This window comes from Zootoca vivipara, chromosome 5 (assembly GCF_965207765.1).
Source record: "Zootoca vivipara chromosome 5, rZooViv2.hap1.1, whole genome shotgun sequence".
Taxonomy (NCBI): domain Eukaryota; kingdom Metazoa; phylum Chordata; class Lepidosauria; order Squamata; family Lacertidae; genus Zootoca; species Zootoca vivipara.
Window position 1 is genome coordinate 2,084,887 of NC_142588.1, and position 17,410 is coordinate 2,102,296.

The 17,410-nt window shown below is 39.1% G+C and overlaps 1 protein-coding gene across 2 annotated transcripts in view; it reads left to right on the forward strand.

Moving 5' to 3' along the window:
* Positions 1-17,410, forward strand: part of ATXN10 (ataxin 10) — a 74,802-nt gene that overhangs the window by 26,729 nt on the left and 30,663 nt on the right. The window contains exons 4-9 of one of the 2 annotated variants that reach the window (XM_035137735.3): positions 756-852; positions 3,173-3,337; positions 9,792-9,872; positions 13,649-13,796; positions 15,459-15,567; positions 16,850-17,013. In XM_035137735.3, coding sequence (XP_034993626.2) covers positions 756-852; positions 3,173-3,337; positions 9,792-9,872; positions 13,649-13,796; positions 15,459-15,567; positions 16,850-17,013 — 764 coding nt within the window. The remainder of the gene's footprint in view (positions 1-755; positions 853-3,172; positions 3,338-9,791; positions 9,873-13,648; positions 13,797-15,458; positions 15,568-16,849; positions 17,014-17,410) is intronic. The other variant, XM_088669962.1, reaches the window with a different exon arrangement.

Here is a 17,410-nt window from a genome sequence, read left to right on the forward strand (position 1 = left end):
AACGGGAGCTCACCCCGTCACAGGGATTCGAACCGCCGACCTTCTGATCGGCAAGCCCTAGGCTCAGTGGTTTAACCACAGCGCCACCTGGGTCCTGATATCACTGTTAGAGAGAGAATATTTCTCTCTCTCTAACTTGATAGCCATGTGCCTGCCTCCTTCAGATAACATTCCATGCATCTGATTAGGTGGACTTGAGTCCATTAAAGCTTATAAAATGACCACTTTATAGTCTTTCAGGTGCCAGAAGACTTTGCTGTAACAGACTAACATAGTTACCACTCTAGAAATTATTCTAAATAGGTGGAGATCTAGTAATTTGTGAATAGCAAGCTTATAGATTGTGAAGATGTTTAGCATCGTTGATCCTATACATGTTTCCTCAGAGTAAGTCCCCTAGATTTAAATTGCAATTAGTTCCAACCACATGTGCATAGCTCTGCAACACTAGAATCATAGAATCATAGAGTTGGAAGAGACCACAAGGGCCATTCAGTCCAACCCCCTGCCAAGCAGGAAACACCATCAAAGCATTCTTGACATATGCCTGTCAAGCCTCTGCTTAAAGACCTCCAAAGAAGGAGACTCCACCACACTCCTTGGTAGCAAATTCCACTGCCGAACAGCTCTTACTGTCAGGAAGTTCTTCCTAATGTTTAGGTGGAATCTGCTTTCAATATGCTGCTGGACTAGATTATTGTAGATTTCTTTGGAAAGCTTTGACTGGGCAAGTAAATGTTTCTTTTCCCCTTCAGCTTTTCGCTGTAGCCTCCAGTTTCTTGGAAACATTGCAACTGGAAACAAAGATTCTCAGCACAGGATTTGGACTCTTGCTTTCCCTTCACTTTTCTTGTAAGCATCTTTACAATAATCAACAAATGAAATATTATATGCTTGTATTTTAATTTTAAGGTGCCTTATTTACCATCCCTAAAATGTATTTTTGCGGAATGAGCGAGCAGTACTTTATTTGTGTATGCTAATCACAGGAATCAGGTTAACTGGGGGGGGGGGACTTGTTCTAAATTTGACCATAGATTGGGTTGGTTTTTGACATAGACTGCAAGATTACCAGTATGCTTAATATGCTTATCGTTTTGTGCTAAATCATATGCAGGTAGGTACAATGGGTTTTAATTCATTAATGCTTGCCTAAGTACAAGTTTATCTTGACTAAAATATCACAGTTTACATAAAAAAATTTGAGTTATGAATTTAGAACAGGAACTTGAAATTCTTTACAGCTAGGTTTTAATAGGACTGCTATGGATTTCAAGAAAACCTGGTCAGTTGATTAATTGTTGATTAAAGCTGCATAAATTTGGATATGAATTGCATATGAATAACTCAGTATATGAATAACTTTCCATGTTCTTAGATGATTTACATATTCCTGTAGGCACCATTTTAGATAAAACATTTCCTCTTGCATGTGAGAGAAGAATAAATGGCTATATTAATATTGTACTGGCCAACTCATTTTTTGTCAGTTATGGTATTAAAATAGTTATATTTTTAAAAAATTGCTGCCTGATATTAATTTGGGGCCTACTTTTAGTTAATTACACTGTATCAAATAAATGTTGCAACTCAACTTTTTAGTCTAACGTCACTACTAAGAGGAAACAAAAAAAAATTCCTTCCAGTAGCACCTTAGAGACCAACTAAGTTTGTCATAGGTATGAGCTTTCGTGTGCATGCACGTTGTATCTGAAGAAGTGTGCATGCACACGAAAGCTCATACCTATGACAAACTTAAGGTAAAGGTAAAGGGACCCCTGACCATTAGGTCCAGTCGTGACCGACTCTGGGGTTGCGCGCTCATCTCGCATTATTGGCCAAGGGAGCCGGCGTATAGCTTCCAGGTCATGTGGCCAGCATGACAAAGCCGCTTCTGGCAAACCAGAGCAGCACATGGAAACGCCGTTTACCTTCCCGCTGTAGCGGTTCCTATTTATCTACTTGCATTTTGACATGTTTTCGAACTGCTAGGTTGGCAGGAGCTGGGACCAAGCAACGGGAGCTCACCCCATTGCAGGGATTCGAACCGCCGACCTTCTGATCAGCAAGCCCTAGGCTCAGTGGTTTAACCACAGCGCCACCTGGGTCCCTATGACAAACTTAGTTGGTCTCTAAGGTGCTACTGGAAGGATTTTTTTTTATTTTTTGTTTTGATTACGTCAGACCAACATGGCTACCTACCTGTAACAACCTCTAAGAGGAATCGCTAAATTCAAATAAATTGTTTCAGAAATGTGTAGTAGTATTTGAAACCTTAAACTCCTTTCTCAATGAAAAGCTAATGACTTTGTATTACACTGTTTAGAATTTGCAAACTACTTTTTAAATTGCCCATTGCAACATTGTCATGAGGCAACAAAGTTTTTGAACAAAGTTTGACAGAGTTTGGGGGGATTTAAATAGAAAAATCTCCATTTAAAAATCTCTACTTGGCCATAAAGAAGTTTTACCTCTAACCTGCTTCCCAAAACTGTAAGGGCAAGGTAGCAAACAATGAAGTAAAAAACACTGTACACAGCATCACAATTTAAGCATTTCTAGTTACCATTCCATTCATATAAACATATGCGCTTAACTTTGTATGAATTCCCTCTCTGTTTCCAAAGAGTGTCAAAGCAACTGGTATTAAAAGGATGACACAATAATACAGCTTCAGTGCTTGCTTGCTTCAGTAGCAATTAGCATAACCAGACAAGAACCAATCCCAACCTTTCTAGTTCCAGGTAAATTTTTGGATGGATGGATGTGTAGGTGAAAACACTTCTGTATAAACAGGCCTTTGGCTGATTTACATTCTATGGCTTTTTTAATGTGTTTGTGGGAGCGGGAGTTATTGGTTTGTTTTTGTTTTAAGTATTTTGTGTTCTTATTTTGTATTTTTATGTTGTGAACCACCCAGTGGTATTCAGATGGTATATTATTATTATTATTATTATTATTATTATTATTATTATTATTATTATTATTTTATGCATTACACATTGAGGGATTAATTGGGGATATCGCATTAAAATAAAATAACCCCCAAAGTCCCTTCCAACATTCTTAGATTCAATAAATACCCAGCACCGTTTGAAGAGTTGGGCGCATGACACATTGGCTAAACTATCCAGAACAATAAATATTCCTGCTTTTTTGTTTTGTTTTTGAGGAATTGCTTGAATCATCAAGATGAGAAAATGGTTGCCTATTGCTGTATGGTTCTTTTCACTTGTCTTAACCCTGAGAGGACAAGAGAACTACAGGAAGAAAACAACTTGAACGTTGCCCTTGCTGTTCTGCGGGCTTCCAGAAAGTACCCGGAATCGGAATGGGCGTATGTATACTAATCTGATCTCATTTTTTGACAGAGTTACAAGCCTGGTAGATGAAGGGAATGCTGTGGATATAGCCTATCTTGATTTCAGCAAGGCCTTTGACAAGGTGCCCCATGATATTCTTGTAAAGAAGCTGGTAAAATGCGGGCTAGACAATGCTACCATTCAGTGGATTTGTAACTGGCTTACTGACCGAACCCAAAGGGTGCTCATCAATGGCTCCTTCTCATCCTGGAGAGTAGTGACTAGTGGGGTGCCACAGGGTTCTGTCTTGGGCCCAGTCATATTCAACATCTTTATTAATGACTTGGATGATGGGCTTGAGGGCATCCTGAGCAAGTTTGCAGATGACACCAAAGTCAGAGCCAGACAGTCAATAGCCCTGGTTAACTCCACATTCCAATGGGCCACCAGGGAATCGGCTGAAAGGCCATCAACATGGGATAAAGCATCCCCTACCACTCTCTGGAAACTATTTGGATCCATTAAGTGGGGGGGGGGCATCTGAATCAGTCCCACCTCCCTGCAGAGGGGAAGGGTCGAGGAGAAGTCCAGTTGCACCAGGTAGTGATCTGATCATGGCACTTCTTTAGTTTCACTTTTACATAGTGTCAGATCACAAACATCCATAGAGGTAAACACCAGGTCCAAGGCATTTCTGCGGCTATGAGTTGGGCCAGACCTATTCAGGGACAGCCCCATGGAGGCCATGCTTTCCATGAAGTCCCGAGCAGCCCCTTGTAAGGTCGTGTCAGCATGGATGTTAAAGTCCCCCAGGACAACCAAACTAGGTGTGTCCAGGAGAACATCCGCCACGACCTGAAGCAGCTCGGGCAGGGAATCCTTGGTGCAGCGGGGAGGTCGGTACACCAGAAGGAATCCTGTACTGCCCCTATTGCCCAACTTCCAGAACATGCACTCAGAGAACTGGGTCTTCCCAATAGGACGCCTGGTGCAAACTAATGACTTCCTAAAAATCACTGCAACCCCCCCTCCCTGCCCACAAGGCCTGGGTTGCTGTGTGTAAGAGAAACCTGGTGGACAAGCGGAACGGACAACGCCGTTTACCTTCCCGCTGGAGCAGTACCTATTTATTTACTTGCACTTTGATGTGCTTTCAAACTGCTAGGTGGGCAGGAGCAGGGACCGAGAAACGGGAGCTCACCCTGTCGCAGGGATTCGAACCGGCGGCCTTCTGATGGACAAGCCCTAGGCTCTGTGGTTTAATCCACATTGCCACCCGCGTCCTAGTAAAGGGGATAGTATTGTGCTAAATATACCAATGGGTGATTAATTATAAGGCAGCTTCTCTAATCCTTATATTGTAATGATTAGCATAGGCTATCATCATAATAAAAAAAATAGAGCAAGGATCTTGTGGGGATGTATTGCATTGCTGACTGAGAGTGTGAGTTCTGTGCAATACATGTTGTGCCAAATCATAGATACATAGTCTGTGTATATATATATGTATCCGTCTTCTTCTACCCTGTTTATTATCCCATTCCTGTAATCATTACTGTGGTTATCTACTCATATGTTTTCTTGGGTAGAGGGAGAGGAGATAGCAGAAATAAGATGGGAATGTCATGAACTGCAGTGTAAACTGATCCAACTGCTTCTCTGAGTTGCATTTCTTCCTTCCCCCTCCAATATATATATATAAAAACACTTCTTTACACGCAAGCAGATGAAAAGTCATGCCTTAGGCACTGGAAAAATTAAAAGTCTTCAAGAAGTCAGATAATTTTTTTCTATTTTGGTTTGCTCTAATCAACAGCAGAGAAGAGCCTTGTGTCTTTTGAAAGCTACTGCCTGTAAAAGGGAAAAGAAAGGACACCATATGTTATCTATTTTAAACATTGAACCTGCAAACACATACTGTATATCTGGGATAGGGAAAAGTGCTTCAAAGATGCATTATAATTTATCCTAACCAATTCCAGTATATATTCCAAAAGCTAATTTAGAAAAACTATGGATATTCAATTACAGACTAGATTTAGGACTGGTGCTCCATTAAGGAAGAGTTAGTCAATGAGCTTCAATCAGCTACATTTGTCATATTAAAATTACTGATTGAAGAAAAAGCATTTTTTAAGATAATTTCTTTAGATAATTTTAGAACAAGCATTCCCTCCTGGGCATCAAGCACCTAGTCCAACATCCTGGTCTCACGGGGGCCAAGCAGATGCCTGCACTCTGCCTATACGCAGGACAGGAGTATCCTCCCTTGTGTTCCCCACTAAGCAGTCTTCAGAGGCATACTGGCTCTGACAATGGAGGTCCTAATCCTCATAGCTAGTAGTAGATGGGAAGCCTGAGTGCAATAGCACTTTCCCCACTCGTGATTCCCAGCAATGGTAGTCAGAGGCATCTCACCTCTAATATTGGAAGTAATACACAACCATCGTAGCTGGTAACCATTGATAGCCTTAACCTCCATGAATCTGTCTAACCCCCTTTAAAGCCATCCTGGTTGGTGGTCATCACTACATTTTGTGATGGCAAATTCCATAGTATAAGTACACAGTGTGTGAAAAAGTGCTTCCCTTTCCCCATTTTGAATCTTCCAACATTCTGTTTCATTGAATCTCCCCAAATTCTAGTATTTTAAGAGTGGGAGAAAAGTTTTCTTGGTCTGGTTTCTCCACACCATGCATAATTTCTATCATATCTCTTCTTACTCTCTTACTTCTCTCTAAACTGGTAGGCCCCAAATACTGTTACCTTTCCTCATAGGCAAGTGGTTCCACCACCTTGATCATTTTGGTTGACTTTTTCTGCATTTTCCCCAGTTTTGAAATGTCCCCTTTGAGGTGAGGAAACAATAACTTTATTCCAAGTGTGTTTGTAGCTAGACATGTGAAGTCCAGAAAAAAGCAGAATTCTTTGGGGAGGAACCATGTTTATCTATTGATATAGTTGTAGTGGAGGAAAGGATAATAGGGGAGAAGAAACTAAATTGTGCCCTGCTTAGTATTTGTTCTTAACTGGAATAAGCATATATGAATATAGCTGATTCTGTACATCACTTCTACAAGTTTAAAGACCAGGAAATAGGGTTATTATCAACTAGAGCAATTCACATGGCGCCAGAGCCACCAACAACCACCTCAACCTGTTCTGAAGTCACTACAGGGACAGAAGACAAAAGCTCCAGGCGCAGTTGGAGTGGCTCCTCTTTGCTTGAAATAGTGTTCTGCACACTCCGATCCTCACACAGATATTTAACAGATATTTTGTATAAAGTACGTTTACATTGTAAAATTAGCCAAAGCAAATTCCAAGTATGTAAGTACTTGGCAAATAAATTTCTATTCTATCCTATCCTATCCTATCCTATCCTATCCTATCCTATCCTTCCCCACTTCATAGGTACTTCAAGCTTGTGGAGCTATGAATGGAAAGCCAGTAGTTGAGACCAGAAGCTGTGAGGAAGAGTTTGAAAAGGGAATCATGAAATTGTATAATCATTATGCTATAATGTGTAAAGTATTCTCTAGCTGTGTGTAAAAAATATTTTTCAGCCCTCTTATGGGTTGAAAATCCTTCCTTTCTAACTTTGGGATAGTTTTTCCCCTATAAAATTGTGTGCTCTCCAAAAGACCAAATTTGTTTTTAATTCCTGGAAAGTTGGAGTTTCCTCATGTTACAAGTTCCAAGTGCAAGTGAGGGTTTGATAGCTATTTCTCACTGGAAAAAATGTTCTTTAATTGTAGTGTTGCAGCAGATACTTGACATCTGTAGAAGCAATGCTGGTATTCTACAAGAACTCTTTTAATAGTTTTCTCTCAAAGACATGACTATATTTGACTTTTGAATGGGAATTGTGACTAATATAATCACAAACACCATGTGGAAATGATTTTTGTGCCGAAGCTGGGCAGAGCACATCTAATGGTCCTATTCTCAGCATTGAAGCTGGGCCACATTGCATAATATAAACACAATACCTTTGTGGGTGGGGCTACAAGTGGATATGGCTGTTTTGAGTGTCAAGTGACATACTTTGCATACTGCTAAAACTCAGAATGCAATAGTGGCATTGCATAGGGTGATGACATTTTTGGCTGAATCCCCATTTTGCATTTAATGTGTAACTTGGTTGTGATTCTGTTTGTTTTCCAACCCCCTTCTTAATCAGTCAGATTTATTATTTGTAAATGGAATAGGGTGTAATTTTGCTTCTTAAGGAAATGCAACTGTTTTGGTTTGAGATGAAATAATCCTATAATCTGGCAAATCTTCCCTTCTGTTTATAGCAAAATCCTAGCACATGGCTTGAATGGAGCTCATGCTCATGTAAATATACCATATATAGGATTGCACCCTTAGTGTTCTAACTGTCTCAAAAAACAAGTGCCTAGTTAGTTACCTGGTCACCTGAAATTCACAGTCAACACAACAGCTAAAAAAATTATGATTGTTTTTTCCATCTTTGTCCAAGACTGAATCCTGAAGGTTTCAAATGTTTTTACAACACTCCTCATAATGCAGGAGTGCATGTGCAAAGAACATTAGATTGGGAATCTCCATTTTTATAGTTTAGGAAAATCTATAGAGGAATTTGCCTACTTCTGTTATCAAAGATGTCCTGGCTTGCATGGGACAGGGAATTTAATCCAACTATTTGTATGCATATGAAATTTAGTATCATAATTGAGTTATCTATTTAGCATGTTTAACCTATTGTCTTCTGGACATTTACAAATGATTGTATTCTTGTTTCTCCCATTTACTTTATATTATGTTTAAGTCTGCCTGAACAATATCCAATTCATTTATTTGTTTTTCTTTTTTAAAAAAATACCATTTACTATTTAATCTTTTTAAACTGGGGTCAAGGAACAGAGGCGCAATGGGCCCACTTCTGAAGTGTTGCCAGCCAGGACAGAAAGCAGGGGGGGGGCAGCATTTGTTATATTTTGCAATGCTACCACTAAGCTAGCATACTTGAGGGGTCTGAGGATTGGGCCACTTGGTGGAATGCATGGTGTTTTGGATCTGACGGAACCAAAGCTTTTGGCAACCTATTCCACCTGGGTATGCCCTGTTTCAGGACCTTCTGCTCTATACTGCTGGTGATAGCTTCCACCTGACTGGATGAAGTTGTGCCTCTGCTGTGGCACCCACCCACCCTAAGCTGGTGAAGAAGAAGAAGAAGAAGAAGAAGAAGAAGAAGAAGAAGAAGAAGAAGAAGAAGATTTTATACCCTGCCCATCAGGCTGGGTTTCCCCAGCCACTCTGGGTGGCTTCCAGCACATATAAAAACAAAATAAAACATCAAACATTAAAAACGTCCCAATACAGTGCTGCCTTCAGATATCTTCTAAAAGTTGTGTAGTTCTTTCTCTCCTTGACATTTGATGGGAGTGCATTCAACAGGGTGGGCGCCACTACCGAGAAGGCCCTCTGCCTGGTTCCTTGTAACTTCATTTCTCGCAGTGAGGGAACTACCGGAAGACCCTCAGAGGTGGACCTCAGTGTCCCGGCTGAATGGTGGGGGTAGAGACCCTCCTTCAGATATACTGGGCCAAGGCCATTAAGGGGTTTAAAGGTCAGCACCAACACTTTGAATTGTGCTTGAAAATGTCCTGGGGGCCAGTGAATATCCTTTAGTCCCGGCGGCCACTCACAGTCACCAGTTCTGGATTAGTTGTAGTTTCTGAGTCACCTTCAAAGGTAGCCTCATATAGAGCGCATTGCAATAGTCCAAGCGGGAGCTAACCAAACATGTACCACTCTGGTGAGACAGTCTGCAAGCAGATAGGGTCTTAGCCAGATGAATTGACCTATGCCTTTATGGACAGCTACGAGTCTAAAATGAGTCCCAGGCTGCGCACATGGTCCTTCTGAATTTAGGAGGTTAGGTATTGCAGTAGCAATTAGCAAATATATTTATAGGCTAGAATTTCTAAGGAGATTGCCTGTGACACATGTCCAGGGCTGGATTTAGGTTTGACGAGTACATAAGCTATATGTCCAACTGTCCTTCATCAACAACAAATTTTCACTTTTTTTGTGTGTTGAATATATGCTATATGGTAATTTATGGACCTAATAGGTATCTAAAGCCATTTGCACATAACAAAATATGTCTTTTATCAAAGTAATTGTTGAATTTATCTTATATTTTGGAAATGTACATCTAGTTTTTTTTCCTTTAAATTTTTTTGGGAGCCCCAAGAGAGTGGGGCCTTAAGCTATAGCTTGTTTAGCCTATACGTAAATCTGGCACTCCACATGTCCACGGCTGCAAAGAAAAAAATAGTTAAATTTGTTTTGTTTTTTACTTCTTATATAGTTTAGCAGGTACTGATAGAAATGTAACTTGATTAGTGACCAACTATTATAAAATGCCAGTGTGAACTAACTTTGCACAGTGCAAAGTAGCTATGTTTTGCAGTTTACCAACCACCGTTTGTCCTATTGTTTTTCCTCCTCTTTCAGGTTCTTGATTGTTACCAACCATTTGCTGAAGTGCCCCAAGTTGGTCAAAGCCATGTATGCCAAACTGAGCAATCAAGAAAGGTAACCCCAAAAACCAATGTGGGTTTCAGCATTTAGCATTCCATATAGAGTATCCTGTTCACATGATTTGAAAAAAAGTGTGGTTTCATAGTTGGCACCGAATCTCTAAATACATGTTTCTATGTCAGTAATGGTTTTAAATTGGTTGGTTAACATTACAATTTAGCCACAACTGGCAGGGATTTAGATAGGGGTTGCAGAATCCAGGTTGGCGCCCTTACTCTGTAAGAAATGCACACACAGAAAGAGAAAATGAAGACAAGATTTCATGCTTATGCATTGATTTCATAAGTGCACCGCACCCTGTTGTATTTTATGGCTCAACTTATACAGCCATTTAATAGCTGTATGAAGAAAACATATTTGCAACAAATAACTTTAGCTATGCTTCACTACCTTGCAAAGGAAGTGCACAATGAATGTGACAATACATTTGTGCCATCTGTGTTCTTTTATATCTCAATCTACACAAACATGCACATAAATTCTGTGTATGGAAAAGAGCAAGTGTGCTACTCTTCAAAAGGGAAATGGGTAGGGTAGAAGTTGCACATTATATAAAGTGAGCTCAGAATCTACAATATACTGTACATATTTTTAACACATCTATATTGTTAGTTGAACTTCTATCTGTTTAAGCCTGGGTATATATGAGAAAAACTACTGCTAGCACCAGGCTTTTAATAGTTGATGATTTTATTGCTGCATATTATTATGTTACATATTTTGAAAAATATTTATATTATATTGTTATATTGGGTGTTGTGTAAGTTGCGCTATATATAGTTCAACTGAAGGGCAGCACAGACATTTTAAGGAAACAAAATTTGTTTTCTCTACATGTTGCAAATTTGCCAACAACAATAGAAATTATTCCATTGTCATGAAGTCACTTTATCAACAATGACCTGTGTGGGAGGTTGGGAGTTGTCGTCCACACACTTGAATAACTTACTTTAGTGTTTATCCATATTAAGGCGAGAAAACAATTTATACATGCAAAATAATGGAAGAAAACAAAAGGAAATAAGATTTAGAATAGTGGTAAAAGTATATCTTACCCTGAAGTATACAAACTTGTTATAGAAGTCATTAAAAAATATTCTAGTTCTATGCAATATTGGAACATATTCTGTAGATTGTGTTTGAGACCAGAACTAGCTAGCGAAGTGGGGTTAGTATCAATAAAATTTACTGATTTACTGATGGCTATTAGCCTAAGGTTACCAGACGTTCCCGTTTCCCGGGGACAGTCCCCGGATTTACAAATCAGTCCCCTGATAAAATCCTATCATTCCTACTGAAGTTGAAAAGTGTCCCCGGATTCATTGAAAAAAATCTGGTAACATTATATTAGCCAGGCTTCCTCAGCCTTGGCCCTCCTGATGTTTTTGGCCTACAACTCCCATGATCCCTAGCTAGCAGGACCAGTGGTCAGGGATGATGGGAATTGTAGTCTCAAAACATCTGGAGGGCCGAGGTTGAGGAAGCCTGCTATCAGCTGACCCAAAATGTGACTAGACCATAGGAGACTCATTGTCTCATTTAGAGACAAAAGGGGAGACATTTCAGGGCTGCTTAGGGTTGCTGGCTCCTATGGGTAAAAGGAGACAGATTAGGTATTGGGAACACAACTTGACCTTGACAGGGAAATCCAAATAGATGAATTTTTAGTACAGTAGATTGTATATTTCAAACACTTTACGTAAGCAGAGTAGTCCCACTGGATCCGACCGCAGGCATATCCAGTGCAACATTCCGTTCTTGCAGTGGCCTACCAGGTGCCGATGGGAAATCTGCAAGGAGGGCCTGAGTGCAATTGCAGTCTCCACAATTGTAGTTTCCAGCAAATGGTATTCAGAGGCATCTCACCTCTGAAACTGGAAGCTAGTAGCCATTGATAGCCTTAACTTCAGTTAATTTTTATAAAGCCCTTTTAAAGCCATCCAAGTTGGTGGCCATCACTACATCTTGTGATAACAAATTCCATAGTATACACAGTGTCAAGAAGTATTTCCTTTTGCCTACATTCCTACATTCATCTTTATTGCGTTTTAATACAATGAGAAATAGAGAAAATTCTGCTTCTGAACACCACATATAATTTTGTACATTCATTTTTACATAACATTTACACATAGCTTGATTGCAAAAAAAACCCCACTCAGATTGGTTTACAAAACAACAACAACACTGAAATCAAGAAAAAGATTCAATTGTTTACCTTAAAAAAACAAAAAAATTTAAAATACTAAAACAGGTTAAAATTCACATCAACTTTCTAAGTATCTAGCTTGCCTAAGCAGTAATGTTTTTAGCAGACATCTAACGTGCCTCTTTTATAAACAAAAAAGCTTCAAATTATTCTAACTTTTCCTTGTTGGGGAGTTGTTCTAGCCCCATTTTTGTTGCCTTTTTCTGAACCTGTCCCATCTCTACAATAAACTTTTTGAGACACGCTATTCCAAGTGCAGTCACACTATAGATTTGTGTAACAGCATTATGGTATTGACAGTTTTATTTTCATTCCAATTCCTAATGGTTCCCAACGTGGAGCTTGTCTTTTTCACGGCTGCCACACACTGGGTCAACATTTTCATTAAGCCATCCACCATGACTCCCAAGAGGTTATCTGAAGAAGTGTTCATGCACACGAATAACAACAACAACAACTTCCGGTCTACCGCCATTGCTGAGCGGCGAGGAAACCTCGAGCTCTGATGTTCCTGGCGCTGCGGAGGAGGGGGGGAGCCATGAGAGCGACGCCCCCCCCCAGAAGAACCCCAGATTGAGCTTTCTGGGGTCGTGGAGACTCAGCTGAGCCCCAAAATGACTCCTTCGCCTCCCAGCAAGCTCTTTTTAAGAGCCCCGAGAGCGGGTGAAGTAGAGACGAGGGTGCCTTGAGTAGACTAGCTACCTCTGCAGTGCGAAGCTTCGAGCTGACAGCATTTCGAGCGGCGGATACCTCCAAATTTGAAAGAATTCAAATTTAGGAGCCAAAAAGCATTTTTCTCCCAGTACATCATTGAAAGAGACATAATTTAAGATACTCTAGATAATATGTAACACATCAAAGAATTGATATATGGAATAGATATGTTTGGATGCTGGAAATGTGGAATGGTGGATGCAGACTTACATGTTATGAAGATGTCCCACAGTTCAAAATGATTGGACTCAAGTTATAAGGATAAGTTTGCCAATTGACATACTAACAATGGTTCTAAATTGTATAATGAATGTACCAAAGATACCTGATAGTTGATCTTTTGCTAGTGGCCAGCATAATACTTGTTCAATACTGACAAAAATTGTCAGCTCATTCTACTGGAGCAGCCTACTCCAGCCTGGTGCCCTGTTTTGGAATACAACTTTCATCTGCCCCAGCCAGCATCTCCAGTGGTCAAGGATTATGGGAGTTGTAGTCTTAAACAAGAAAGAAAGAAAAATGGGCCATTTCCTGAATTTAATAAAAGAAATATATCACACATCTGGATTAGATTGAAGGATAAACTGAGCAAAATATTACAACTAATTGTTGTAAACCACTCTGATTTTTTTTGAAAAATGAGTAGCGGTATATAAATATTTTTATAACTAGGTAAGTAAAAATCATACTTAAGGTGTAGATTGGAATTTCTTTGGTCAGAGACTGCCAAGAGGCATCAGGAGGTCTCTGGTGGCCTAGCAACTGTGGTCTAATTTAAATATATTGATTGTGCCCTCCATTTGGTATTCTTCAATGTAAATAAGCAAGGCTTGCATTTTTATTCTAGGGCTTCATTTTTAGAATTAATACAGTCAGAAATTGGTGAAACCAATACAGTTATCAGTGCAGAAACAGCCAATTTTCTTGTACATTGTTTCAAGGAGAAATGTCAAGCTGTGCTCATACTGGCTTCTGCAGCAAATGATGATGATGAGGTAAGATTTTGAAGTATATTTTTATCTGATGTTGTAAACCTGATGAAATCTGATCTGATCTGATCTAGAGCTCCGTGGCTCTCATTTGCATTTACCAGTTCAGCTCACTACAGACAGTTACTCCGTACATGTCCTGTAAGACATTATTGATAGGAAAGCAGACATTTAAAAAACAAATGTCACCTGCAGCCATGGATTTTTCTGCTGTCTTGAAACAAATAGGGATGTTCTGTGGGTGGGCAAAGAGTGCATGAGCCAATTTATGAGATCATGGTGATTGAGTTTGTAGTATCAAGTGCATGAAATATCAGAGATGTTTGGATATGCGTGTCCCTATAATAACTTGTAATATTGCCACACAGTTGATATATTATCTGATACAGTTCGTCCTAATACTTGTGGCTAGATCACATTGAAAATTACTTGTACTCCCTTAGGCTACAAATGGGGGATTCTTTGGTTTGAATTCTTCCCTGCGGGAAGGAAAATAGCCTTTTGATTTGAACAAAATGTCAAGGAGAAGGCTAGAACCATATCTCTTTCTGAAATCTAGTTCTTTATAGTTATTTGGATAGGAGGAAAATATACAATCATACCATCTTCTGAAATGGATATAATCCAGGAACAGATTGATCTGCTGTTTCTTAACTGGTTTGTTCATGCAGTTTAGAAAATCCTGGATTTATGGTGACCTTTATCCAAACATTAACACTTCTCTATCTTATAGACTGGATTTTCAGTTGCAGGGGCAATTCCTGTCTTATTTAGGAAAGCCATAATATAACACGGCTCTGCCGCTGTAGCCAATTATTGCTTTTTAGTCTTAAATTTTATATACCCGTAATCTGTTTTCTGCAGATGATGATTTGCAATTGCCACAGTTGGTACAGATCAATCCAGCTGGAGTTAGACAATTCCAAGCAACAGGTTAAATAAATAATATGCAAATGACAATAATTTCCCTTTCTATCTAATCACAAATACTGTGTTTATTATTTCAAATGAATATTTATTGAACTTTAATGTAAATATAATTACTTTGCCACAAACTAATATAATTATGTTGCAGAACAATCTTATACTGTATTGAAAATAATGTAGCTAGAAACTTTCTATACTTCTTTATTTCAAGTTTGTGTTTAGTTTTTAGAGTATCACCCTTGCAGCAGTATTTCTGTTCCTGATTTGTGATTCTGAGGTGGATTGGATATTTGTAGTCCAATACAGTGGTACCCCGACTTACGAACGACTCGACAACTGAATTTTTCGACTTATGAATGGGGCAAATGGCCGCGCGCTTACGAATGTCTTGACATCCGAAAGGAAACCGCAGCGGTTTTAGATAGGGATTTTTCAACTTATGAATTTTTCCGTTTCCAATGCATTCCTATGGGAAATCGCATTTCCAATGGCGCTTTTCGACTTACGAATTTTTCGACCTACGAAGGTGCCTTCGGAACAGATTAAATTCGTGAGTCAAGGCACCACTGTATGCTCATTTTTATGGAGGTTTGTGTTTGACTATGTTACAAGGCTTTTGAGATAGAAAAAAATAAGTTTGGTACTGGCAATTTCAGTAGGCATTTGCTGCCATAGGTGCTAGAAATTTGCTTCTTAAGAAAGTGAAAGCTGAGGTTTCAAACTGTTGCCTGTTTTTCATAGGAAGCACTAGTCACGATTCGGCTTGTTGATGTTCTTTGTGAAATGACATCAGACTCTGGACACCTGGAATGTCTGCAGGCTTGCCCTGATTTGCTTGAGGTGACTGTCAGTAAGTAGGAAGCACACACAGTTTTAAAAATGTAATAAGAGTAATGCTTTGTATTTTACTTAATATTAGGTTTTATAAGGAACACTTGACAGTTGTGACCAATAGGAAAATTGGAAGCAGAAAATTGATAGCATGTCTTCCAATATCTATATTTGGATGAAAAAGGTATTCAGAGGTTTGCTAAAGGATTAGCTAACTATCAGGTAAAACGGATAAGCTTTGGTGCTACAGTATATATGTTTATTCCAAGATATTGTGTATCTTGTATTTAAAAAATTACATATATGAACCAATTTTCACACACTACTTTCTGCATGCCTTTGTTCTTCACGTTGTACAGAATGTGTGAAACAGGCTTGAAACTTGAATGCTCCTGTGAACTTTTCAGCAGTGTGCACTAGAGTTGGTTCACATTAAATTGTTGTCTGTTTTTAACTCTGATTCTATGTGACATGTGAACTAGGCTTATGAATTAAAGGACTCTATTTGATTCCTTATCTATTGTACCAGAGCAGAGGACTAAACAATAATTTCTAAAGTTGCATACTGAGCAATATTTACTACTTTTGGTGCAAAAGAGTTTACCAGTGAGCTTAGAGATCAATAAGTACTTTTATGAATTTTGACCCAAATAGCCCATCTGACTAATTAAACACAGGATAGCATAGAACATTGAAACCATATGTTAATGTTGAGGGTTCCCACACATTCTTAGCCAGCAAGTTTTAAAGTATTTATGCACCATATTTAAATATGCTGCAAAATACATTCAACCTGATGCTTGAAATGTTAGCTAACTTCAGGAAACTGCAGTAACATGACTCATTATACTAGCCTTAATTGAACCAGTGCATTTAGGACACGATTTAGAATGTCACATACAGGAACCTGATCTTGAACAGGAATATTTTGTCTAATGTATTTTCTGTTTTTACTTTTCGGAATGATTCCCAGGATACTCTCAGATACCTCAAATACACAAATATCACCCCTCTGACCTCCCTATGCCACCTTTCCCCTTCCTGGGTTGTGCCCAGATGCTCCTTCAGCTCTCTGTCCTTGCAAAGAGGACCGCCTGGTTCCCCTCCTGGGGAGACTTCTGGGACAAACCATTGCAGATTTTAGTAGTGTTTCTTTCAATAGCAGTAAGATGTAGATTGATTTCCTTTTGTAATTACCGTATATGTTAATAACTATGAAGTAAAACAGAACTTAAGTATCATGGGCATTATAAATATATATATATATTAAAAAATAAGACAGAATTATTTTCTCTGTTTAGAAACTTTGCAACTTACACATCTTGCTGGGAAGCAGAGCACAAACATATTCACAGTGACTCATTCTGGTCAAGAACAAAGCTGTCATCCAGCTGTGGGGTTTAAGTCACATCTAATTCGGTTGATTGGAAATTTATGTTACAAGAATAAGGCTAACCAAGACAAGGTAAGAAAAGCTAAAGAATGTAAGCAATTCATTTTGCAGTTCATAGTACAAAAAGACATTGATATCATAGAAATTTTTCACAAAGAATTCTCAAGTAAATAATAAATATGGTATGCTGCCTAATGTTGATAATCTCCAAGGGTGCTTTAAGTCAGTTGTAATATTTAAAATCACTGCCATTTATTCCTAGTGTTTTATGTAGGACTGCATGTATATGCTAAAAATAGTAAAGGTAAAGGTAAGGGGACCCCTGACCATTAGGTCCAGTCGTGACCGACTCTGGGGTTGCGCGCTCATCTCGCATTATTGGCCGAGGGAGCCGGCGTATAGCTTCCAGGTCATGTGGCCAGCATGACAAAGCTGCTTCTGGAGAACCAGAGCAGCACATGGAAACGCC